Below are 27,860 nucleotides of genomic sequence, written 5' to 3'. Positions count from 1 at the left end.
TCTGAAAAATATAATGGATTAGCACATCATTCAACAAGCTAGTCAGAAGGCAAGCTCAAGGCGACAGACACCAAAAAGTAAATTACAGTCAGTAGTCGGGCCAGGCCATGCCCAGAGCTAGGAAACATCGTATCAGCACAAAACCTGTATTCTCTGAGAATGGTGGCAGAACGGAAAGGGATGAAAAATTTACACTCAAATATAATAAAACAATCAGCTCTACCAATTCATATGGCACTAAAAACTGTGTGGTTTATGACGGCGGATACAAAGGGAATCTGGCGCTCATGACTGTCCCGCACATTATAACCTCAGCTGGAAACAGACTTGGTGGCATTTGTTTCATTTAATGGGCCCACTTTGCAAGTGGGCATATATCATGCCTTACTTTACACATTCCATTTAAATATTTGAAAAATGCCAGTTGGCCACAGGTTTGTATTCAGAGACGCAAGTGTTGAGGGGTCTCAGGGTTGGGGGAGAGGAGATGAGGAAGTCAGGGTACAGGGTGAAGGGAGGAGAAGAAGGCTAAAAATAACGTTTTTGTTCTTAGCTTTCTCTCTCTTTCTTCCTCCCTCTCCTTATTCCCTTCCTTCCAGTCTCTTTTCTCAAGAGACAAAAAGCAACATTGAGACACATTCTCAAAATCTTGAATTTACATAATCTATATAAATCTATGTAATCCATATCACCTACTTTGACATGAACCAAATTATCATTATGGCAGATATGTCTAGTTATAATTATTAAATAGTTTTCTATTTTACAATTAGTTAACATGAACAATTAGAAATAGGTTGAAAAGGTGTTTTTTTTTTTAACCATAAATTAAACTCCAAACAACAAAACAAATCACTTCCCTTACTAAGAGCTTACTGAAGGACTGTCACATTCTCAGGCATTGTAATTTCACAAAAATATTCCTTTTACCAGTTATGTACTAACTGTATGGAGAGACTCAGAGAAGGCAATGGCACCCCACTCCAGTACTCTTGCCTGGAAAATCCCATGGACAGAGGAGCCTTGTTGGCTGGAGTCCATGGGGTCGCTAGGAGTCGGACACGACTGAGCAACTTCCCTTTCACTTTTCACTTTCATGCATTGGAGAAGGAAATGGCAACCCACTCCAGTGTTCTTGTCTGGAGAATCCCAGGGACAGGGGAGCCTGTTGGGCTGCCGTCTCTGGGGTTGCATAGAGTCGGATACGACTGAAGCGATTTAGCAGCAGCAGCAGCAGTATGGAGAGACAGATGAGCAGAAAAGGAATGTGGGCATCCCAGTATTTAGCAGAACTGTTTAAGACAACTAGAAAACCTGCAAATGCAAAGACAGACCTGCAAAATCTTCCATCATATGAAGTGCTTATATGTGATTTAAGAGGAACAGAAAAGGAAGCAAAGATGGGATTTCAAGGTTAAAAGTATTACAGGAACTATTTTCTCCACTTGTTTCCCTCTCTATATGGATTATCAGATGTTAATAGGGGAACCAATGAATACAATTTCTGAAATTTAGACTCGGCAGTCTTTGTAGTAGACTCGATCGTATAGCAACAGTAGAAAGATCACAGGCAGCAGACCTCATTCAGATGACTAACAAGGTACATCAAATGGAACTATTTAATTATACTGGGCCTTGCCCTATGGTTGAAGCCACTGCTCCCCCTAGAATGTCCTTTTGTCTCTGCCATCAGGTTTGGCAGGAAAGGGACTTACCCTGGCCTTAGCCTGTAACTGGTATTTCCATCTTTGATCTTGCCTTAACCTTGGTATCACTGCTATACTGTATCTGTCAGTTGCACCTCTATGTGGATGAACCTGCACCCCTATGTGGATGAACCAATTCTGATCAATCCCAGCAAAAGTAGCTATATTATTGTCTTCAGGTCACTCCTCTAGAAATTCCTTCAAAACTTATTTCTCCCCTTCTCCACTTCCATATTCAGAGTACACTTCTCAACTTCTCTCTAGCAGAACAGTTAGAGATAATCCTATTTATTTCCCAGGTTCATACCCTTTATACTAAGCTTACCCTATTCAGACCTGGGTCCAAAGATTTTCCCTATCTAGAATCTTCAATGTATCTTTCTCTGCATGCAACTTACCAACTTAACGTTAACGTCATCTGAAGCTCCAATACTTAGGTCACCTGATGCAAAGAGCTGACTCATTGGAAAAGACTCTGATGCTGAAAGACGGAAGGCAGGAGGAAAAGGGGATGACAGAGGATGAGATGCTTGGATGGTATCACCAATTCAATGGACATGGGTTTGAGCAAACTCTGGGAGATGGTGAAGGCAGAGAAACCTGGCATGCTGCAGCGCGGGGGTCAAAAAGAGTTGGACGCGACTGAGCGGCTGAACAACAGCAAACGTAGAAGTGAGACCCATTAAGCCCAGCTCTCCTTCAAACTACTTTTCACCCTCTGCACCTTCTTGCCCTTGAATTTCCTGGCAGAGAGGCTAATACTCACCAAACATATCGGTACCGCTCACTCAACAGCCCACTGCATTTGGCTTCAGGCAAAATGATGCTCCTGATGATACTCAAATCATTGGTCATCTTCTAACTGATGGATGCAATGGCTGTGTTCTGTCCTCGTAATATTTTAACTTTAGGACACTTGATCACATCCTTTTTGAAAAAGCTTTCTTGACTTCTCTAATGGCAGCGTCCATGGTTCTCCTAGAGGAGGAGCCTCTCCAGGTTGCTTTCTGATCATTTGTGTTTCATCTTATATGCTTTCGTCTCATCCTTGACCCCCCAGTAAACTGAGATCTTCTCAGCAGCCCCCACTTCCTCCTTCTTGAACTGCAAATTCAAGATGCTCAGTGATCTCATCTGCCTCCTTCAGGCCCTGGTACAATCTATATGCTAACCACCTCCCTACCTGTAATTCTGAACCCAACCTCTCCCTTGAGCTCTGGAGCCTGTTCAATGATGTCCCACAAGTTTCTCAAATGTCTTACATCTAGATTGGAACTAAGTTGTAAAAATGCATTTCCTCTTTGTTTTCCACTACATTCGATCAGTCATCAAGGCACTTATCTTACCCAAAAGAGGCTTCTCAAAACCATCCCCCCTTCTCTTTATTTCCACTGATGTGTTCTATTATAATTCTCTTTAAAAAGTCTCTTTTCTAAGCTATCTACTACCTTTTAACTGTAAGACTGCCATCTATTCAGTATCTTCCAAAATTTTTTTGCCAGAATATTTTTTTTTCGTGAAGCACAGATCTACTGTTTCCCTTTTCCCTTTAAAACTTTTGATGCTTTCCCAGGGTCTAGAAGAGAAAGTCCTTTTCTTTGCTTCCTCTAGCATTCTTTATGATCAGTCCAGTCCTAACTCTCCAGACTCACCTCTTGCCATAAGAAATGACCTTGTAGATATGCCTCCCTTTGCCTGGAATATCACCTTTTCCTTTTCCAGATGGGAAATGCCCATGAACACCTGAACCAAACACTGTTTCTTTAGTAAATCCTTTGTAAACTTCTCTAGGCAACTAGCTACCCACATTCTCTATTCCTGTGGTTTATAGTGCATCTCTTTATTGGAATATGTGACATTCATTATTTATTGAAATATCTGAGGCCTATAATGCATAGGTCACTGTAGCTTGGTTACCATGTCTATGGAACTGGGTCATTGAGGATAGGAACTATGCCTTAGTTATTAATAGCTTCAGTTTATTTTAATTTGGACATGTGGGTCACTCAGTATTAGTTGAATGCTGGTATGCATGAATATATATATCAAATGTGAAGGAAATATCATAGTACTCTGAGTTTAGACCCTTATATTTATTACTGGGCTCTGCTACTGAACTTTGGAGTATTTCTAATAATGTTGAATATCAGAGTTTTTGAATATATCTAGGTAACTTTACTGATGCTTTCAGAAGTTCATTTATAGACACTAGCATTGTGAGAATAACTGTTTTATGGTTCTGAGCAGGATGGTTAATTGCTCCAAATCTCAGCTTCTCTTCATCCATAAACCTTGAATAATTCTACTTGTTAAGTACTACAACTTCCCAGAGGCAGCTAGCAATAATAATAATAGTTAACATCAAACACTTCAGAGTAAATTGGGATAGGTTTAAATGCTAGTCCTGTCACTTTCTAGCTGTAATGCTTTGGGCAAGTTATTTAACCTCACTGAGCCTCAGTTTTCATATCTATAAAATGGGAATGGTAATTGCACCTAATGATTGGTAGGATTATAAACTTTAATGGTGGTGAAGTGCTAAGAACCATGCCTGGCACAAAGTAGGGGCTTAATAAAATGTAGTTATAATTCTGGTTCACTGTGAGGCTATATACATGAATAAAAAAAGGTCCAGAGGGACAGGAATATGTCACAAAGAAGGCATCAAGAGCACACAAATCAATCATATATATATTAATACCACATAATAGTTTAAGACTCTACACAAATTTTTAGCGTATTTGCACTTTTTACATTCTTAGACACCCTACATCTGGGCTATGTAATAAATATGAATTGATTATGTTTAAATGTCTAGAGTCAATAAAATCTGAATCTGTTCTAAAAAATGAAACATGCGTGTAGAAGAGAAAGTCAGTCTGTCCTTTGCATCAGCCCAGAATGAAAGGGTAACAGTGAGGTATCTGGGAGAACTACAGTTATTGACATCACTGACCTATAAACATATCCCCTTCAGCATGATATACAGCACTTCAGTACCCTTGTTTTTATATAATTGCTATTACCAAAGCCTTTCAATTTCAAGTGCTCAAACGAGAGCAATTCATATTTCAGATAATCTGCCAACGAGGAAAACTAATTTCAAAATATTTGATCATAAAAGTTGTCCTCAGCTTCTACAGAGATAATTTAGTCAAATAATATCAGATAATCTGAAAGCAGTCTTAGCAGGAAATTGCTCGGGACTCCATCTAAGCAGCTTCCATTTGCACTTATATAAATGTACTGAAAGTGTAGGAGACTTTGACAGCCTGCCATATGTGATTTCATTCCATAGCCTACCTACTTTACCATCAAAAGTTATATCCTTTGAAGCATTGCCAGAATTACTTTACCCCAGTAGATATGCTAGATGTGCCCTTTAAAAGCCATATCATTTCTTTTCTACTCTGACTAGTTCAGGGTAGCATCTGCTCAACTAAATTCCTTTGAAGGTTAAAAATAAAATAGCCTGCTTCTTCTGCTGGGCTCCCCTCCCCCACCCCCTACCCTTGTGCTGAGGATAAAACGCCCAGTGCTGAATGAATTTCAGAGAGTACTTTTTTTTTTTTTTTTAAAGAAGAAGGAGCCTGAGAAATTGCCCCTCTGCTTCACACTTAAGGAAAATTAAGATCCAGGCTTTTCGAAGGTCGCTTGCCTGGTCAGAAGCAGAGACAAGACCAGAACCAGGTTTCCAGGACCTTAGTCCAGAGGGCCTTCTCCTACTTCTCCAAAGGCAGAAATGTCTAATAGATAAAAGGCAGGCCACACCAGGAACCAGGGCTTCCTTGGTGGCTCAGAGGTAAAGAATCCACCTGTCATGTGGGAGACCCGGGTTTGATCCCTAACTGCGGAAGTTTCCTGGAGAAGGGGGTGGCAAACCACACTCCACTATTCCTGCCTGGAGAATCCCTGTGGTCAGAGGAGCCTGGTGGGCTACAGTCCATATGGCCACAAACAGTCAGATATGATTGAAGCGACTTAGCACGCAAGCCAGAAACCAACAATGGCAAACACGACCAATGGCGTGTCTTAATGTTATAAACAGAAAGCGAATGCTGGGATTTCACCTCCAGGAGAACGTTTGCTTTTCAGAAACAGTCCTGCTTGGCATTCCTTCTCAGAGCTGCTGACAGTTGCAGTCAGTTATTACACTGTTGTGACTTGGAAGCTTATGCCCCTAAACAGATCAAAATTAGTAACATCATGATTCAGGATTGTCTATTTTCCCCTCAGCTTGCTAATCTATGCCTCTTTTATAATTATTTTAAAAGGCACTATCTGATTTCCTGAGCACCGCCCCAGGTGTTCTCAGCGATAATGAATGGATAAACATATCATCTAGTGTCATGGAGCAGTTGTGACATTTTAGAAATATCTTCCGTTCAACTCTTCTAATTTCGATGTATGTTAACATCCAAAGTTGCAGGGTTTTTTACTAAAGAGCTGAATGAGTCCCAGTCAATGTATGATTTACTTGTCTGCTCAGCTGAAAAGGTTTGGAGAGGTAGTGAAACAGCACGGTCCTTTCTTGCTCTTCGCAAACTCTGGGATGTCAATTCTAATCAACGAACTGGAAAAATTATGTTTTTTTCTTTTTATAATTTCAAGGAATCGGTTCCCACTCTCACCTCTTATTTTCCTCAAATTTGCGTCTTCTGTCCTAAGGGAACGTGTGAAAGTGAAAGTGAAGTCGCTCAGTCTTGTCTGACTCTTTGCCACCCCATGGACTGTAGCCTACCACGTTCCTCTGTCCATAGGATTTTCCAGGCAAACATACTGGAATGGGTTGCCATTTCCATCTCCAGGAGATCTTTCCGACACAGATATGCAGACAGAACATCAAAGGCACGCCTAACTTCCACTGCAAGTGCTTTGACATGACCCTGGACAACTAGAATGAACAGCATGACCAGGTTGCAAAAGACACTCCCCTTACAGTTGGCAACTGAGGCAAGGAGATCCCCATGCTTACCAGGAACAGTGAGCTCTGCTTGCCCCTAAAAAGATGTCTGCCAATAGAATCTCATGTTCCACACAGTCATTTCTGATTGATTTGACAACAGAATACCTCTGAACACTTTTTGTGCCTCTCTCCCACTCCAGTACTCTTGCCTGGGAAATCCCATGGACCGAGGAGCCTGGTGGGCTGCAGCCCATGGGGTCGCGAAGAGTCGGACACGACTGAGCGACTTCCCTTTCACTTTTCACTTTCATGCATTGGAGAAGGAAATGGCAACCCACTCCAGTATTCTTGCCTGGAGAATCCCAGGGATAGGGGAGCCTGGTGGGCTGCCATCTATGTGGTCACACAGAGTCGGACACGACTGAAGTGACTTAGCAGCAGCAGCAGCCCCTTCCTTCAGCAGCAGCACCCCCTTCCTTCACTGCCCCCTCTACTTTGATTCATCAAGTAGACAATGGTTTTCTTCATAGATACTTAAAAGTAAGAGTGGAACTCACCACTTAAAGGAACACTTTGTAACACAAGTAATCTTTATATAGTCATTTTGTGATTTGGCTAGCCTCAACATTTCTTAAGACAAAGCCAACCTGGACATTTCATAGGAAAGGACCAGATCCTAACTAATCCTACAATGCTGGCTTTCTGGAAACATTCCTCGCTATCCCTGCTATATATAGCCAAGCACATTTTATGCAATTTTAAGCTCCTAAGAGTATCAAGCTTAACAATTAGGGGCTTCAGTTAATCAGACCTAAGCAGCTAATAAAGTACAATAGTAACAAACATCTGAAAGTCAAGACAGACTATAGAATTATACTAAAACTTGTGAAACCATCCCTTATGTATCTGCTTCTTAAAGCCTTGGCTTTTTCCTCATTGGGAGGTGATTTTCTATTGTTTTCTTGGCAAAGCATTATAAAAGGGATTACCTGTGGTTAAAAGTAAGGTTCCTATTGGGGACAGAGGCCAAAAGGAAGGCAAGTGCTTGATACAAAACTTGCTTCTATAAAACCTAGGAAAAAAGCTAAATGCAATATATGATTCTTTACCTGATATCCAAATGCTGTTACTGACAAACTTCTGAGGTCTACCAAAATGCTACACTTGGCACATAGGTGATCTCTGTCACCTCTGCCAAGGGCCTGTTGTTGTTTATTTGCTAAGTTGTGTCCAACCCTTTGGGACCCATGGGCTGCAGCCCACCAGGCGCCTCTGTCCATGGGATTCTCCAGGCAGGAATACTGGAGTGGGTTGCCATGCCCTCCTTCAGGTGATCTTCCCAACCCAGGGACTGAACTCAGGTCTTCCACATTGCAGGTGGGTTCTTTACTGACTGAGCCACCAGGCAAGCCCAAGAATACTGGAGTGGATAGCCAATCCCTTCTCCAGGGGGTCTTTCCCACCCAGGAATTGAACCAGGGTTTCCTGCATTGCAGGAGGATTCTTTACCAGCTGAGCTACCAGGGAAGCCCCTCCAGGGGCCCTGCCTTGCCCTAAAAACTGCCAATCTCAAGCCACTTTTTTCTTTCCCAGGGAAAACTTCTTTGTGCGTACATTCTTTTGCTTTCAAAAAAAGTCTGCATAGATATTGAAAGTAATAGATTTAATCTGCCAGTACATTAAAAATTAACAGCATCAGAGGAAGTTTTTGTCTTATTATTGAATGTGGTTAAGTTTGCAGTTATAGGAGGCTGAAAGGGGGAGGAGATACCCAAAGGAAAACCTGGTTTGCTCTTTCAGTGAATCATTTTGGAAGTTATTTATATCTGTAGATAAAAGTACAGTAGGCATAAAAACCAAATCAGAAAGAAACCAATTTTATACATTTATCTACATATAAAGGCATGTGAACAGACATCTATTTATATGAATACACATCTAAAGATGCTCTGAATCATTGGAACAACTGCTATCAGTCTCTTTAAAAATGACTCTTTAGGAAAGAGATTACGTCTCTGGACTGTCATCCAAAGGGGGCAGAGGGAGTAAAAAGGATAAAAAGCCACATGGCATTTGTTGTCTTAAGTCAGCACCGGTTTTCAGGTTATCAGCCTGGTTCTAGAACTCATGCAAAATCCTAATTGATTTCCTTATTATATTCCAAGTGAAATGATCACTGAAATTGTTGCCATGTTACTCTTGTTATGAAAACCATGCCTTCTTATGTAAGAGCTAAAACCCAATATAGATTGAACGTGTGTGTGTAGAAATGAAATTTGGATTTCGCACGAATTTAACGATTTTATGACCTTCTTCCCAGGAGGTCAAGTTATTTCTAATTCTTCATATGAGCAGTTTGCCCTCACTCATCACTCTCCTAGGGACCAGGCTAACTGAGGAAGGCTTAGGTTTAGAGGCATTATTTTGCATATATTGCCTGTATAAGCACCACATTATAGACAGAAATTATCTTTACTTTCCAACTTTGCATAATAAAATAAGCCATTAAATTAATACCATATAGAAAATACTGCTTGTCAGGCAAAGAAATGTACACTGCTCTCCAGAAAACTGGGGACATTACATTGCCAATGCCTGCATGAATAATACATGGATTAATTCAGAAAAACACCGTTTCATTATTTAAAGATGAATAAATTACGGACTTAGAATGATGACTAAATTTTCTTCTCCATTTTACTTTTGTTTAGTGCTCTACTTTAAAAATAAATATGAAAAAAACCCACTTTATCCACACAAAGAAAGCAAGCTAGTGTCTCAAAAAGTATTTTTTTTCCTGACTTTAGATTTCTTGATCCCATAAAATGAAGATGCTACACTTTCTTTTTTTTCTCTTGATCATACTAACTCCAGAAATTAAGAAGCAACGTAAAAGGTCTTCAAATTATACATTTGAAAACAGCGAGTCTATCTTTTATTGTTTTGTGATTCTGTGATTCAGCCTAACTAGAAAAGCCCTTTTTGCATAGTGACAATCTGTGTTTTACCCTCAATGCCTGGTAAAAAACATGTTCAAAGGCATAAGTAAAAAGAAGATAATTCTCATGTATGATGATGCAAATTTCATTTTCTTTCGGGGATTTTGGTTTACTCTGAAGGCCGGTTAAAAATCAGTCCCATTTGGGAACTGATGAAAGCATGGAAGAGAGAAAGCCATGCACCAGTAATAAGGAATTAATTTGGAGTTAAAATAAGTAAAACATTCCCATGCAGTGCATTTAGGCTGAGCATAAAGTGACAGCCAGCAGATTATTCCACCGATTTCTAATGCTGGAAATTCGGATGGCATTTACTAGCATAACCTTTCAACTCTGCGCACATCAATAGAGGCCGACAGTGGCTTGAAATATGATTCCTTGCAGATAGCATATCCTCATTCATCTGACTGTGCTGCTCTGTGCTCCATTGCACAAACAGCGTCTCACCCACTTCTGAGAGGACACTAATAAAAAAGGCATCAATTTTCAGCTCTAGTACTACTGTGATCTCTTTATATGTTCGACATCCAACATTAAATTAAAATGCTGTTATAAATCCTACTTTCTGAATCTGGAATGAGTGTTGGGTTTTTGTCGCATGAGACTGCAGCAAATCTTGTCAAAAGCAAGGAAGCACGTCTTGTTCGCTCAGAATTAATGTTGTGGATGAAAGAAGGAGGTAAAAGGGGTGGAATCGGGTGAACTGAGGGTGTCAGAGCCGGTAGGGACTGGAGCTTCAGGGTGCGAACCCTGGACAGGGTTTTTGCTGCTTTCAAGAAAGCAGAACCGTGATGATTAGGGACAAGCTGCGGTGGCAGGAAGATAACTGATAATAAACAGAAAGGCGCACACATCCACATCCATATATACCAATAGAAATATTTTAAACATAAAGAAATCATCAGTTATCCCTCTCGGCAGAAAAATATTTTCCAAACACCGCTGGTCCTGAGGAAGCCTCGTGGGTTCTATCAGATTTCTTCCACAGGCGCTGCCATGCCAGTTCAAAGCCCAAGAGCCCACAGTGACGTACTCTTGGGGCCTTATGTCAATATTACATCATTTTAAAGTTACAAGAGAAATACTTAGAATTACTGGATGGTGAGGGAACAACATCAGAAACTAAATGGTATGGAGTCAAACAGTTTCAGAAGCTTTCTGTGTAAAGATTGTAGGGGAGAGAAAAAAAAATTCCTTGCAAGTACAAGGCTGAAAGAAACTGGCTGGCTTTTTCCATTTTGCTAAGAACTGCCATATACTATAGAAGAACAGGAGGGAATTTTTCTACCCTTTCTGATAATATGATCCCTGCTAATACAGGTTATCACCTAGAACTCTGTGAACTAAATGGTAATAAGGGTTTCCACAAAGATCTGGTGCGCAGAACTGCTGTGGTCTTCCGCCTGGCTCATTCATAATTATGGATGAAATAAAGAGGCGTGTTTGCCTATTTGGGAGGGTGCAGGGGGGCGGGAGAGGAAAATGGGGAAGAGTGAGCAGTTCAATATCTGGATCGAACAGAGGAACTTTTCCCCCCAAGGATCCTGCCGGGAGGAACCTTGACATGCACAAAGTCAGAACGTAGACAAAGTTGCCCTGGTGAGAACGATAAGGTCGCCCGTGGGATTGCTGAGATTATCTCTGTCAAGCACTCGGACAGCATGCAGTCAAATGATGCATCATGCAGTCATTTTCGGGGGGGAAAATCAATTTCTTCACCAGGTCGCTATTTGCTTTTCAAAGTGCCCTTGTAGGCCTTCACTACCAAGCATTTATCAATTTAAATGTTGTAAATTGATAATGTGCCACTGCGCCTTGTCCTGTTTCTGAATTATTTTGATACTTATATTTTCTCAATAGTCTCTAAACCCTCTGAGCTTCCACATTCAAAAGGGCATTTTTCTTTGTTGCACAAGAAGTGATGAACTTTTTACGATTAGTACAGGAGAAAAATGCAGACTTACTGAGGTTAAAACCCAACAAAAATGACAAAACACAAGCTGTAGAAAATTATGTATCTTTTTTAAAAAAATTAAGATATGCCTACTTGACTTTATTATTATTATTATTTTACTCGACTGACTTTAAAAGGGGGCACCGAGCAATATTTGGAGAGTTGTATTTGTTGATTGAAGGAACACTGGTTGTCCTAGTGTTGCATCAATTTCACACACAGATTGAAAAAGCTAACACTTGGCTCCATTATTATAAGGCCTCTGCTGTATTGAAAGAACACCTGTTTTGCCTTTATAGACTATATTTAGGACATGATGATGCCTAACAAGAGTAATAATGTGTAAGCTAATGTCTTTTTTTCACTTTGCTAAAGAAATATATGTGTAGGTGTATATATATATCTTTTATAAGCATGGAAGTAAGAATATTAACCACATACTAACCTCAAGTTGATTTGCATTGAAAAACACAGAATGGGAGAGTTGAGGCTTACACTTTGGAAAAGCAAAAGAAAGACATGGCGGTTGCAAAGCATCTTTAACCTCCAGTGATTTATTGGCCCTCAGCCAAGTTATCAGGGGAATCTAATTCTTCTTTATTATTCAAATAAACCACATTTGGCACCATGGTTCCCTTTCAGAACAGCTTCACAAATAGACTGAGCTCTGTCATTTATTTGACCTTGTACTTGTGTGCTAGAGCTGTAATTTTATTTGCCATTCTATATAACAAATGCAGAGAAACCTAAAATATGGAGATGAACAACAGGATGGGGAAAGGAGTTTATGGTAAAGATATCTGCATGGCTTTAAAAAAAAGGCAAAACTTTAAATGACCATCTATACCTTTTTACTTTCACCTCCGTTAGCTCTTACTGCTGCAGCCACCCTACCTCTTTCAGAAAGCTGCCTTGAACCAAGCCAATGCATAACCTTGTTTGCAGCTTCCTTCTAGCTAGCTTGCAACGGCACGGAGGTATCTTCTACCAGAATGGGGATGTGGTGAGAAGAAAAAAAATGACTCATCTGCAAGCTAGGCATTGGAGGCCATGGGCAGGTGATAAGAGTATATTTTAAGAGAGGGCTTAGCTGGTTATAGTATATTTCCTTATGATATCACAGTGGAAAAATCTGTTAACTTCCGTCTGCTCTAGGACCCATTATGCTTTAAACAGAATTCTGTTAACTTGAAAACATTTTTCTAGAATAGGTGCATCAGAATCATCATCTTTTAACCCATTTTCAAGATAAAATGTTTTCAGAAGGGTCCGCTTTTACCCTCTGGTTAACTGAGACCCAAGTCCTCTGCCTCTGGCAAATAAAATTTTGACTTTCTCATCAGCATTTAAAAGAAAATGCAGTATTTGAATATGGATTAAGAAAAGCTGATTTAAAAGCACATAAAACATCAAGCTAGTCAATGCCATTGTAAGTACTGGATGTCAGAACACCATTCTCAAAACGATCTGAGGGGAGTAGTATCTTCTGCTTCGTTATGGGATTTGTAATACGTGTGCTCGCATTAGTTTTATGGGTCATTATAGCCTTGTTCTGAATGTGGATTCCAGTGGAAGCAAACTGATATGTCATAATCCACATATTAGCTCCCACAGAAATTGTTTTTGAGGTTTATTTTAATATTTCAGTCACCAAAAGACTTCCTTTTCTTTAAGAAGTGATACTTCCTTATTTGTGATTGTTGGCTATAATTGGCTATATTTCCCTTCTTGCTTTGGTTGCCTGGAAGCTCATAGGTAAATTTGATACTTTATCAGATCATTTATATCCCTTCTTATAAACCTTTATTCTGTTCTCGTACTATGCAGTAACAGATTACTTATGTTTTTCTTTCTTTTCCCTAGACCCTAGTTCTATTTTGCCATTACTTTTTATTGCATATGTTTGTGTAAGCTATTTCTTTTTTGGAAAGAAGAGGGTTTAAATCAACAAATAAATATTTCTATAAACTTTAATTTCCACTCCTATATTGAAGTAGAAATGCTTTTATTTATCATATAAAGTCTCTTTTGGATTCTTTGGTGATTAAGCCCCTTACATGTTGGAAGAGGTTCCATAAAAGTGGGCTACCCATCATTGCTATATTTTCAGTATTAGGGAAATGACTCTGTTTTATTTCTTTGCTTTCACTTTTGCCTATTCCATTTTACGTAGGGAGCAGAATTGTCTTTAGCAGCTCCAGACACCATCACCAGACATAAGAAGTCATTTAATCTCCATGCAAGCCAAACTGCGTAGTGAGTACCTGGGAATCTTTACACCTACTGATGCAAGTCAACAATGCATTTTCTACAACCTGAAACCATATCTTGGTTAAATTAAATGATTATCTCTGGCAAAGTCAAAGGTCTGCTGAAGATGTTTGGACATCATCATAGCATAGATCACTTCATTCCCATCATCAAGATGATATGAAAACACCCTAAAGGCAGTAAGTGGCAAACACACATCCTGGACACCTGGAGTTACCCTCGATGGAGTGGAGACAAACCTGCTCTGGCTGTCTCTATATTCATGCCACACAACTGAGCTTGCTAGAAGTTTCTCTGCTTAGTTCTCTCATGAGCCAAAAAAGAATCCTAATTCTTTCTTGAGAACATAAGCCGTTTTAAAGCCACCATATTTATTTACATGTTCAAAGAAAATAAAACTGAGGAAGATACATCTTGAGAGTTATAAATGCAGACACAGCTATGCTCTAACAAACTGACATGTTCACAATATTCCTCAGCAGTTTCACTGGGTACATATCTGATGATACACACTGTCTTGATTTAATAATACTGCTTAAAAAGGAAAGGAGGGAACATAACTATATAGATTCCTTATCACTGTCAAGAATTTGATGGAAAAATCACGGAGTCAAAGTTGTAGGATATGAACAGAGTGGTATGCATTTAATTAAGGGTGTGTGTGTTTAAAAGATTAAGGATGTACTTAATTGAATAACTTTTAATACACTTTACACTGGATGTCGCCAGTGAGCACTCCACACTCCACAACTGAAAGAGGGCATAGAAAAAACTTGGGAAGGGTTATGTCTCAGGAAACCCAATTACGCTTTTAGGACTGAGAACATTAATTGGATTGGAAAACTTCTCGAAGTTTTAGCATAGAGTTTCCCCCTTATTCTTTGGGCATTTAAAAACACACTACGCTCTTATCAGATTATTTCCATGTTAACCCAGAACTAACTTCTGGAGTTCTAAAGTTGTTTTGAACTCCAAATATGTGCATTGGTATATGCAAAAATCACTTAGGAGTGATCTACCCTTCATCATTTCATAATGCCCTCGAATGAAGACTTCTGGCAACACCACGTTTGTCTAGCTGCACACTGGACTCTTTGCGGTGACACAAAACACAAGCTCCACACAGGGCCACAGCCCACGGTGGCCAGCATCTGCCCCCGGGTGAGCCGAGACACTGACTATTGATGCACACTTACTTTATAACGCATTCCACGCAGAGCTGGGGAAGAACTGTACAGAAGTTGCCAGCTACCAAACCGTGCCTGCATAGCTGTTTTATTCCTATGGAAACCTCAATGATTTGCCTCAGATTATAGGAAAAGATTGACTTAACGTGATAGTAGAGAAGCAGTGGAATCTCTTGCTTTTAAGGAGAAACCAACACAGGGTTAAAGCCAAATTTTTCTTGAACAGATGATATTTCAGATGGCCACACTATTCCAGATGCATCAATTTCCTTGAAAATCCAATCCATATATGTGCATATGCTGTGCTGGCAGGAGGACTGACTGAAATGGCCAAAACCCAAGAGCTAATATTCTTTTGGCCAGAATAATGCAATTATTATTTTCCTAGCTATCAGTCTAAGCATACAGAGCCATCTGTTATGCAAAGCAAACATACACATCTCAATTACAGAAAATGCAGTTGCCTTGACAGAATTTGGATTACACCACTAACCAGGGCTGTAAAACGTGTTTTGAGCTAGTATATTATGGATGCTTTTCAGGAGTTCCCTAATTAGCATTTACCTGCTTAAACTAATTATTCATCCTTCTTCTTCACTGGCTTATTAAACTTTGTTGGATAGCCTGCACAAAATATATGAATCCAGGCATTGCAGAACAATAAACAGTGGCTTTCCCAGGTCTATACAGTGTTAGTATGGTGGCACACCAATTCCAACATTGGTGATTCCCAACACTAGGTCTCAAACAGATTAAGACAAGGCTTCAAGTCTATTAAAAGCCATTAGAAAACCAGAGATTTCCACGAGACACAAGAATACTAATATTGAATTGACAATAGCCCAGTTTCTATCATTTGGTTTGCTCAAGTCCACATAAAATAGAATTGCTAGATACACTACAGCCAATAGCTTGCACATTCTTCAAGCAAGAGTTAATGCCCGCCACCCCACCCCGGGCTTGGATTCTCAAAAGTAAATAATTAAATTTGGCAGTGTTTCTCCTCCTCCCCCAACCCTCCTCAAATGCCAACTATCTCTCTTTATTATTTCCCAATGTCTTTCTTGATTTAGCTATTACCCAGCAAACTCACTAACAGCCAAAATGTTCCAGCCATGTGCTGCCTCCTTACAGCAGTGCCAACTTTCAGAAGCAATGAGTCTGGGGTGAGTCTTGCCTAAGAGGAGAGAGGCAGATCTCATCTCCATCTTTAGCTCAAAGGAGCAACTGGATGAGAAGTAGATTATCCAAGTTGGCAGATCATCACATACATACAAAATCCCTCCCACGGAACTGCGTTTTTCTTGTGCCAAACCACCAGATGAAAAGGGTCAGCCTCAGCCAATCACCTGTATGGGCACGGATACCCAGATGTTCAGCATTTGAATGGAGAAAACATCTGGATAATTAGTAGAACTGCAAACTTTTCTTCAGGGTATTTTGGCATTCTGTAGTGGCAGCCTGTGTCTGGGAATTGAACAAAAGTCAAATTTTTGTGTTCCAGGGGGACTATCAAGAACGAATGTCTAGGGCTTTCATCCCCTGCCCCCATGTGCCTCCGTCTTTTTTTTTTCCCCCTTTTCGCCTCTGACAGACACGTGTGGGTAATTAAATGGCAAATAACAAAAGATTATCTTATTTTATGAAATCGTGTTTCTGCATAAGGAAGCATTTGCAAAGGCAGCAAAATACCTACTTGCAGGAACTGTTCCTCCCCACAACACATTTTAATGGTCTCTTTCAGCATTTCTTGACTCCCTGTCATTGTGTCAGCTCCCAGGACAGTGCAGGGTCCTCCATAAACATCCAGTAATAGGACACAAGGGAAGCACTATTAGTGTGTCCCTTTCCTACTGAGCACAGAGGTTTCAAAGTTCAAAACAACCAAGGGAAGAAACTTCGTTTGTTCTCAATAAATTAATAATGATCCTTAGGGGGTAGGGACGGGGGAATCAAGTTTTGAGCACAAGTTGATGCCAAATGTTCTGAACTGACACGCAGCTTTCTCAATGACGTGGTGAGCAGAGTCAGGGAGAGCCATTAAAAAATAAACTGGATAATTCACTCCAAATATAATATATGTTGAAGAAGGAGGACAGGCATGAGGCTGAAGGAGCCTTCACAATTGCTGTCAAGAATCTAAAATGGTTTTACTTACTTGTGAGAGGCCTAGGTAGATGGAGACTGTTTCAGAGATGTACAAAAATTTTCCTTCTTGATTTAGTGCAAATACAAAGCCATCCAGGGACTGCAGGAAAAAGAAAAAAAGGTTAGTAAGTATATGTGATGGAGATTTCGTTAATAAGACATCTAATACAAAGCAACACATAACCAAATTTAAGATCACTTTTCCTTCATGTTTAACATAAGTCTAAGATCTTTAACTACCACATTATACATGAACAAATAAAAGGTCTGAATTAAGATCACAAGCTAGCTTTCCCTTATTTCAGGCACTTCCATATGTCTGTCATTTAATCAAGATGCACTGCATTTATGTATAAAATCAGGCCATGTTGACTTTCTGAGATGTTGCCTTTATGTTTTTGGATTCAGTAGTTACTGAGATTAAATCAGCACAGTTATTAAATAGCTGAACAGGAATGAAAACTGTAATGGAACAAGAGGCAAAAAGAGTTCCTATATAAAAAACAAGTAAAATCACCACTTATGCTCCCATGGACGTCAATAATTTGCTAATTAATAAAGGATTATTCTCTTCTCAATCCCAGTGCCTATTGTATTAGAACAAATAGGAAAAGTCAATATATTATGGATAAATGTTTACAGGCTGAAGCTTCATAAATTGTAATCCTTTTTTTTTTTTGCAAAACTCTGTATTAAAGCTTTATTGCAATAGATCTAGTTTCTATTACAACTCCTGAGATGGAAAGAAAAGAAGAAAGCGGGGAGAAAAGAAGAATACTGCATATTATCTGCAGCTCCTGAAATGTTAGCCTACTTTTCAAATAGAGGACTGCATTTTCAGTTTGATGAATGGTGTAAATCATCATGGACTCCCAACGGAAAGATATCACTCAAATTGAGAATAAATTTGTTTCAAATTCTTGCAATCCAAGTGCATTTTATATGTTCCATCATCCTCGCATCTTGCGTTTTGTTTTATTTATGTTTAATCAAGTGGGTTGCACAAGCACTGCTTGTGTAGGAAAAGAAGTTTTAAAGATTAGTGATATTTACAAAGGCTGTGAGTTCCTCATTGGGAACAAGGTATGTGGCGAACATTAAACTAATGATGTAATTTTTAAATACAGAAAGGTGGAAGAAGCATGTAAAATTCAGGTAGAAAAACACATGGCCTTAAATCTCAGCGATAATTTCAGTCTCTTAAAATACTGAACTTTTTTGGAATTTTATATGTATATATTGAATATATGTATATAAATATGTGTATGTATCATTATGGGAATATGTGTGTGTGTATGAAATTTGATTCCATGCTTCCTGATTCCTTTTCACAGCCCCACTGATCAGAAACTATGAGAAGTACCCAACCTCCTCCTCTGAAAACAACTGGGTGAAAATAAGTGGGTTCTGAAAACAAAAATTCGATTCAGAAGTCACATTGTACTGTACCACATAAAAGCAAATTACATAATAGACAAGATTCTGGTCAAGACAATAATAATAGCTCACATTTATTATATACTAAGTGGGTTGCATTGTCTCTTTTAATTTTTACAAGTAGCATTTGAAGTAATTATGTTATTATCCACATTTTACATACAAGGAAATTGAGGCTTAGTGAAGTTAGCCAACATGCCTGACCTTAGTAAATGATGAAGCTAGGATTCAAACTCAGATCGTCGGATTCAATTACTACACTGCCTTGCCTTCCACTAAAAATAAAGATTTTCTACTTGATACAAGGACATTAATGAAAAGATAAATTGGACAGCATTTCTGAAATTAACATATTTGTATTGAGGCAGCCTATAACTTCTTAAAAATCATTCCTTGTTTTTGAATGATTTGTTCCAATGATAGAATCCTACCATTTGGAGATGAATGGGGAGTGGAATGACAAAAAGAATTCATAAGTCACTTCCCAAGAGGTCACCTTTGCTCTGTTATATCTCCCTGGAAGCATCTAGGGGACAGAAAACAAAACAACGTCTAAGAGAACTGGACTCCTGATCTTTGACAAAACGGTCAAGCCTTCTCAAGCCTTGCAAGAGCCAAACTTTCAATCTTCCAGTGTAATACAGTGGAAGCTTACTTTGACCCAAAAGGGCAAAAATGGAGAAGTTTCCTTTGTAGAAGTTTGGGGAGCATCTCATTTCAACATGTCCTCACCTCAAGCCAGGTGTCTCCTAAGGATGATTCATGAGGATTAGGACTGCCTCTTTTGAACTTATCCAGGAAGAGAAGGGCCTAATTAGGTTTTTTCTATTCAACCTAAGAGCCATGGTCCAGAATATAACCACAGGGAGCTGTGTAAACCATCTTCTCAAACCCTAAAATGCCACTGTCAGATCAGTGGGACACAAAGAGAGACAGGAGATATCTTCTGTGGGAACCAGTGACAATCAAGACTGAATGAGAGCAGAAGAAAGGATTAATGGCACAGAGATGACCCCTTGTAGTCTAAACTCTCACTTTTCAGGTGAGGACAACCTGGCACAGAGAGGTTAAGTGGCTGGGTAAGACCACGGCCAGCTAGTGGTAAAGCCAGGATTAAATACACCACTTCCCACAGTATTAATAAAACATTGATGACACTGTATCATCCCGCTGGGTGTGTGTGTGTGTGCGTGCGTATGTGCGTGTGTGTGTGTGCATGTGTGCACGCATGCGTGCTGAGTTGTGTCTGACTCTCTGCACCCTCTGCACCATATTTTGCTAAGCTCCTCTGTCCGTGGGATTCTCCACGCAAGAATACTGGAGTGGGTTGCCATTTCCTTCTCCAGGGGATCTTCCTGACCCAGGGATCAAACCCACGTCTACTGTGTCTCCTGCATTATCAGGTGGATTCTTTACCCACTAGCACCATCTGGGAAGCCTCATCACCCTAGTAGAATTATCCAACTCCCAAAGAGACTGATTTTCTCTACAGCAGGGAGACATCTTATTTATCTTTAGCCAGCATCTAACAACTGCTCAAATAAGACTTAGGAAATCCAGTTCTACCTCCAAGCCCAAAGCTCTTTCCCTCACATCACACACATTAGAATGACTAAGAGGAAGGGCAGTTCTTTCCTCCAAGAGTTCTGTTTATGGAGCTGTTAGATTAGTTGCAGATTCTGATGCCACAGATGTCTCACATAGTCTGGGCTATCTCCTGACATTCGGAAGATCAGAGTTAGACTGGATCCTTTCATAGTCTTCCAAAACACTCAGTGCTATTCATTTGTCACTGACACACATCCTTTGCTTTCTCACTGAAAGGGATTATGTTTTTTAAAGTAGGTTCCTATCTCAATATACTTGCTAAAATACTAAAGGAGGTTTGAGCACTGTGGCAGGGAAAAGGAGTATCTGGAGGCTAAACATCTGATGCTATTAAGCAGCGGCGATCTAAGAACTGGCCAGTTTTGTTTGGCAAAAACAGAGCCTTCGACACATGTTCCAATTTCCTGGTGAGATTAAAATGAGGCTATGTCTACATGACACAAAGCATCCAGTCAATTCAATTAAAAATAACAGCCAATTTGGTGGGGGGCAAAACAACTAGTCAGATTAGTTGTTTGCCATTACAGAGGTAAACAAAACAGGTTATTCACTCTATTTCTCACTTTCATGCCTATCATCTGAATCAATTCCATCTATAGTATGAGATAAAATCAATAACTCGGGTATAATTATATTTCAAATAAAGAATAGGATATGAAACCCGGTGTCAGCAGGCTGGCAAGGTCCCTCTTCACATGGCCATTACCCTCTGCTTCAGGGTCATCCCTGTCTATAGTTAGTAGTATTTTGCTGCTTAGAAAAGTTTTAAGAGTAGCATCAATATTGGTTTAATGTGGATGTCTTAATTTTAAAGGGTGGGAGGAAGGAGGAAACATTCAATTAGTCTTGGGAACCAGATATTATTAATCTGAAAGTTCAGTGGAAATTTCAAAAATTTTGAATCAAGAAAGCTACTATATAGAGCTGTTTCAATCACTGCAGGCTACCTTTTAATTTTTTTTTTTTTTAACTGCCCACTGTTTTCAACAGGCGCCAATTAAGATTCTGGGGTCAAAGGGTTAATTACATCTTCTTACTCAGTATGTAGAATTTTCTGATTATTAACTAAGGTTGGATTAAGATGAAAAAGAACCAACACAAATGTTAATGCTAGTTCCTCCTTGAGAAGATTTATTACAAAGCCACGCTGAAATCTATCTGCTTTCCTCAAAGCAGATGGAGAACAAAATCTTAGAAGAAACAGTAAAACAGACGTTTTCAAGGCATGCAAGTATCTGATTCATCAAGACAGTTTTCTTACTACTAAAACCAGTTCTTAGCCATCTTGACAGGGCTGATGAGAGATTTCCTTTGTCACATCCCAGTAAGTCTATGAGGTACGCATGCTGCAGAGAGGCTTGGATACACAAGTCAGGAGCCACAGCGTCTCTGAATAATAATGCCTGTAATTATAATTTATATCCCCTGACATCAGAGTAACATATAAAGTGTAAGGCGCAGTTTCTTAACCCCAAAAGCCGAGTGCCTCTAACAGTATTTGTCAAATGATGAGGCTATTTCCTTGCAGGGTATAAAACTAAGTATAGCTTCATGATTGAAGGTATACTAATGTTTAATGCATTGTGCTAAATGGATTTATATTTGTCAAAGTTGTTTTGTGTCTGCTTTCTTTTTTTTATCCCCTGCATATTTCCCTGCAACCAAATTTCAGAGTGAAATCTTACTACAGTGCCCTTACAGAGGCAATTCTCACGTACAAGACTACTCTGAAATGAGTGGTTCTTTCTACAACATTCCAGTGTAGAAGAGGAAAAAAAAAATCACCCCGAACTCTTTCCCTATGACCTATCTCCAGTTAGAGTGAAAAATTACCAGTAGGCTAGGTTATTTTAATGACAGATTATTTTAAACTAAGCCTTCACCATCTGTTCCACCCCCTAATTATGAATGCAAAAAGAACATATTTCACAATTACATCAGTAAAAAAGTAAGATATACGTGATTTAAATGCAAGCATGTGCTTCATGTCCGATGTGCCGTGCATCTGTGATGTTCTTCTACTTCAGGCTTGGTTAACCCACCCGTGATAAAGCATGGTCCTGGACACACTCAGCGTTCCCTCCAAACCCAGGATTTTTCACTGTTCTGACATAATTCTGTTAGGACAAGAGCAGAACATGAATGTGAGCACAAAGCTTGCCAGCCAGTAGAGACTGGCTGTAGCATTTTACAACTCCTACGATGACTTTGCTGTTAACAAGGAGAGGCTGCGTGAGAAAATTACTTCTGCGACCTGAGCAATGGGTGAGCACCGGGTATATGCGAGTCTGCTCTTAAACCATATTTCCATCATCGTGAAAGAGTGAAGAAGCACAAAAGAAGCATGGTCTGGAGACTGAGGACGGGGCTCCACTACTTATCTTTCCACTCTGTTTTGGCAGCAGATGAAAGAGTTAGAAGTGTTTCTTACATTTTTTGGCCTTTGGACACAATAGCACTTTGATCAAGCTCATTAAAGTGCCATGCTGCCCTCTGACTGCACTCAGGAGCTGATACTGGATTGCTCACATACACGCATGCGGACTCCCGGCAACCTCAAGGAGAGCCTGGGATGATGCCCAGAAGCGCCCACAGGTATCTTTTTACTGGGAAGACAAAGCTCCCCAAATTTTGCCTTTGCAATCTGAGTTTTAACCATCAAGTGTTGTGGAAACAAAAGCCTTATTTTTAGAAAGACTCTTAAGTATATTTTCTCGAAGCGGAGAAAAGCACACATCAAAGGTGTGGATTTTTATTTTAACTCTCAGAAATCTCTCTGTGCTTTCTGGCTCCTGCATCTTTTCCTTTGTGCCCCCACCAGCAATGAGTCAATAATGTGAAGGATGATAGAAGAGCTTTATATGATGATCACGTACCCAAAGCCACATGTTCCCCAATCACAACAGCGAACTGGATTAATTTGGTGAAATTTGACTATTTTCCCTCTAAAACAGAACTCCAGAACAACAGACCTTGACACTACAAGACATCTTTCCTAAGAGTTTCCTTAAACACACAAATCCACACATCTTAGGTGAGAAAACACTGCCGAGAGACACAGGCGGCCTCTCTTCAGTTCTTAGAGGAGACGTACCAGAATAAAAGGGGAGATGTTGAGCTAGTGAAATGTTATGACATGAAAAGAACAAAGACATCAGCTTTCTGAGCAAGGAGATCAGGTTTTGCTTCTACTCATTAAAATTCCATTTCATGGAAGCTGTGTATCAAAGTGCTGACCTTTTTTTCTCTGGGATGCTAGTTCAAGCCTTACATTCAGCCTTGAGGGAGGTGGATGTCTTGATTTGAACATCCAGCCAAATGGGCAGCAGGCTCTGCTATAAAGACAGGGTGCGACGTTTGGTGGAGTCACACGTGCGAGTGGTCTCTGAGCCACGGGGGACAACATGCAGACCTCAGATTATCTGTGGCTTGTCCCAGGGGACCGGGACTCTACCTGAGGCTCCTTCTGCCTCAAGGAGAGGATTCCCACTAATTATACTAAGGCACACATTTTCACTGGAACATTAAAACATCACCTATCTGTGCATGTGGTGCATTGTAGTTTACTGAAACATAGGCTCTTCAGAACCCAGGAGGTAATTTCTTATTGTGCATCTTTTTTCTTGAATTCAGAATTCTCTTTCGAATTAAGGGAGGAGTTCCCAGGTCAGCAGGGTAACATAAGCACTCCGTTGTACTGGTGCTGAAAGGTCTAACAATGTCACTCCTTTGCTTTGGCTACACGTGAAGCTTGGTTCCAGGTATTCTTCACATTGTGTTATACAAAAGTGCACACACAAAAAGAGCAGAACCGAATAACTGTTCACTGGGCATCCTGTAGGTCACAGGCGACCCTAGGGAATGGTCATAACACTCTCACATATATGATATACAGCAATATATATCAAATATACTATTATATGGGCTTCCCTGGTGGCTAAGACAGGAAAGAATCCACCGGCAATGCAGGAGACTGGGTTCGATCCCTGGGTCAGGAAGATAGATGCCCTGAATAAGGGAATGGCTACCCACTCCAGTATTCTTGCCTGGGAAATCCCATGGACAGAAGAGCCTGGTGGGCTACTGTTCATGGGGTTTCAAAAAGTCGGACATCATTAAGCACACACACACACACTATTGTAAATCATATATATTATCATAGCATATTAGGAAAAAAAGTGTTAGTCACTCAGTTGTGTCTTTGCGACCCCGTGGACTGTAGCCCGCCTGGCTCTTCTGTCCATGGAATTATCTAGGCAAGGATACTGAAATGGGATGCTGTTTCCTTCTCCAGGTAGTCTTCCCAACCCGGGGATAGAACCTGGGTCTCCTGCATTGCAGGCAGATTCTTTACCATCTGAGCCACTAGATGCTTTAAACAATGCTCAGTTTCCTCAAATATTCACATTAGAGGAGAGGGAATGGAAGGAAACTAACACTTGTTAGGGAAATTATTTAGAACAAATTTTGAGCTGGGCATTATTTAATCCTATATTACAGATAAGGAAACAAGTTCTCAGGGAAATCAAGTGCACGGCCCAATGTCACACAAGAAAATGTGGTAGGTGTAAGAAGAAAGGAACGTTCTTTTCCTCCTGCCGCTGGGATACCTGCTGGGGATTTTACTTGTTTCACACCCATCACAGTTGCTAGGAGTCTATGCCTCCTCCAGCATTTCTTTCCACATAAGTGATTGCCATGTCTCTACTGCTTCAGTGCTAGGCATTCAGAAAACACCTGTCGAGGGCTTCCTACGCACCAGGCCTGTACTAGCTGAACAAAGAGCGACTCAAGAGTTACTTTCTTAAACAAAATTCATCTGTGGGATCCAAGATGAAGAAAATGAGAAAAGTGGGAAATTAACTTTATAAAACAAAAAGTCACAAGGCAAAGTGGCTTAGGACACTCTCCATACATGGTGGGGACTCTTGTCTGATATTACCAAGCTTCACACCTCTAATATCCTGTTTATGGGTTGCAAAAGACATGGATTGATGGAATTTGCATTTTTAAAGCTTTGCTGAGATGTAATTGACACATGAAATTGCAAAATATTTAAAGCATGTACAGTGATAATTGGATATACATATACATTGTAAAAGGATTCCTCTTACCCGGTTAATTTACATAACCAATAGCTCACATGTTTATCTTCCTAGAATTTGTAAATGTCCAATCAAGAGAAAATCAGTCTTGGATATTCATTGGAAGGACTGATGCTGAAGCTCCAATACTTTGGCCAACTGATGTGAAGAACTGACTCATTGGAAAAGACCCTGATGCTAGGAAAGACTGAAGGCAGGAGAAGGGGACAACAGAGGATGAGATGGTTGGATAACATCACCGACTCAATGGACGTGAGCTTGAGCAAGCTCTGGGAGTTGGTGTTGGACAGGGAAGCCTGTTGTGCTGCAGTTCATGGGGTCGCAAAGAGTTGGACATGACTGAGTGACTGAACTGAACAAACTAGAGACTATAGACCTCAAGGAAATTTTCATGTCTTAGAGGAAGAGGCTAATGCCTAGAAATAAAGAAGGGACCCCAGTTAATCAATAATTGCTAGAACTACACTGCCTAACAGGCAACTGCCAGGATGGGACTTGAGAACACACAGTAGCAAGTCATGGAGCATGCCAGCACACTCACCCCATTTCTGGTTCCAAAGTTTCCATTTAGACTAAGAATTTTTTCCTTTCTCTCTCTGGTTATATATATACATACTATTTTACATAGAAGTTAGTGTGAAAATAAGATTGACTTTATAGAAATTTATTTTCTAGTCATGTTTGCTTAAAAGATACATCCTTGAAGGTGGAAGGTAGACTCATATTGGTGTTTCTGTTACGGCTGATTATGACATGAACTGGACTGTTTATTGGACAGTGGGTAACTTTAAAGAACAGGATTTTCAAAATAAAAAACAAAAGCTTTGTACATGTATTCTTTTAGGTAAGGAGTTTGTGTCAGAGGTAGTAACAAAGATTGAAGAAACCTATAATGAACTGAGCATATTAAAAGACCCATTTAGAGACCTCAGATATTAAGCTGTTGCATTCACAATGAGTTTCATTTTAGGAAACATTTATTGATCTCTCTAAGGAAAGGGTATTAAAAAATTTGTAATGAAAAGAGCTTAACTGTGACAAATATGATCACCATGGATTGATTGGATTACATGCCCCCTCCCAAATTCAGTCACATGTTGAAGCCCTAAATTCCAATATGACCATATTTGGGGACTGAGGTTTTTTAAAAGAGGTAATTAAGGTTAAATGAGGTCATATGGGTCCTAATCTGATAGGTCTGGTAGTCTTATAAGAGAGAGAGAACAGTCCCCATAGGCATGCACCTAGAAAAGGCCCTGAGTGCACACAGTGAGAAGGCAGCCACCTGCAAGTCAGGAGTAGAGTCCTCACCAGAATCCAACCATGTTAGCACCTTGATCTTCGACCTTTAGATTCCAGAACCACGAGAAAATAAATTTCTGTTGTCTAAGCCACCCACTCTATGGTATTTGGTTATGGGAACCTGAACTAAGATAGTAATTTAGACATTCGGGGAAAATGGTTGGGCCCTGAACGTCTTCAGTGTTAATTTCAGGAAATCACTATAACTAGAGTCTCTGCTCTTTATTTCATATATCACTCATGTAATTAATAATTAATTTTTACTAGATCCACATAAATCCATAAATATGATGGACTGCTAATGGTAGCATTTAGTCCCAGAAATTGACAATGCTTATTAGGATTGTTTTTGAAATCTTTTCAAGTAATTGCACCTATTCCGTATCTTCTATTTATAACATTGATACATTTATATTGGTTTTCCATACATTTCAAATGCTTAGAGGGCTACATGACTTCATTGCCTTAGCTCCATAGAAGGTAGAGATGCACATTTATGGGAAAATCAATTACTCTGATAGAATTAGAAACCTGGTCCTGAATGATCTTGGGATAAACAGTTTGGTGTACCACCTGCTACAGCTTTCAGCTGCTTTGCCGACCTTCTCTTTTCATTTCACAGCTGACCGCTGGGTCTGGGTGAGAAAGACCCACCTACATGCTTGTCCACAGAGCTCTCATCCTATTCAGAGGTCTAAGGAAATGCTGCTGCATTTAACACATGCCTACTTAACACACATCAAGCAAAAGGGGCTGTGGATTTTTGTTGTTTGCTAACATATTTGCATATCTCCAAAGCATAACAATTAATGTCATATGAAATCTCCTTCAGAAAATCTCTAGATGATATCCTTCAAAGCAGAACAACTGAGTGTGAGATTTGCCAGCACCAAATTTGCTAGGTGTGCATTCAGCAACAGACCAAATTTATAATATTAAAAGCAGTGGTACTTGGCTACATATCTTGGCTTCTACTGTGGTCCAGTTCAGAAACAGGATGAAAGGACTGGGCTGGAGTGTGAAGTTTTTGGTGCTTGTAATAAAGAAGAAAATTAAATTCTGGCATTTTCCTCTGACTTTCCAAAGTGAAATTTTTTTTCATATGAAGACTGAGATTGGAGTTTTCTTCCTCTTTCTAATCTCCTTCAATGACAATCCTGACTAGAAGAGAATTCAGTGCCATCACTGAAGAGTAACTGGCTAATTTATTACTTGAATTTCCAGGATCAAAAGATGC

At 39.9% G+C, this 27,860-nt stretch overlaps 1 protein-coding gene across 6 annotated transcripts in view; it reads right to left on the bottom strand.

Moving 5' to 3' along the window:
- Positions 1-27,860, bottom strand: part of NPAS3 (neuronal PAS domain protein 3) — a 962,475-nt gene that overhangs the window by 246,897 nt on the left and 687,718 nt on the right. For all 6 annotated transcript variants that reach the window (XM_069558691.1, XM_069558689.1, XM_069558690.1 and 3 more), the window contains one exon: positions 17,182-17,271. In XM_069558691.1, the coding sequence (XP_069414792.1) occupies positions 17,182-17,271 (90 nt within the window). The remainder of the gene's footprint in view (positions 1-17,181; positions 17,272-27,860) is intronic.

Source organism: Ovis canadensis, chromosome 18 (genome assembly GCF_042477335.2).
Source record: "Ovis canadensis isolate MfBH-ARS-UI-01 breed Bighorn chromosome 18, ARS-UI_OviCan_v2, whole genome shotgun sequence".
Classification (NCBI taxonomy): domain Eukaryota; kingdom Metazoa; phylum Chordata; class Mammalia; order Artiodactyla; family Bovidae; genus Ovis; species Ovis canadensis.
Note: the sequence above shows the minus strand (reverse complement) of the source record. Positions and strands in the feature narration are given on the sequence as shown.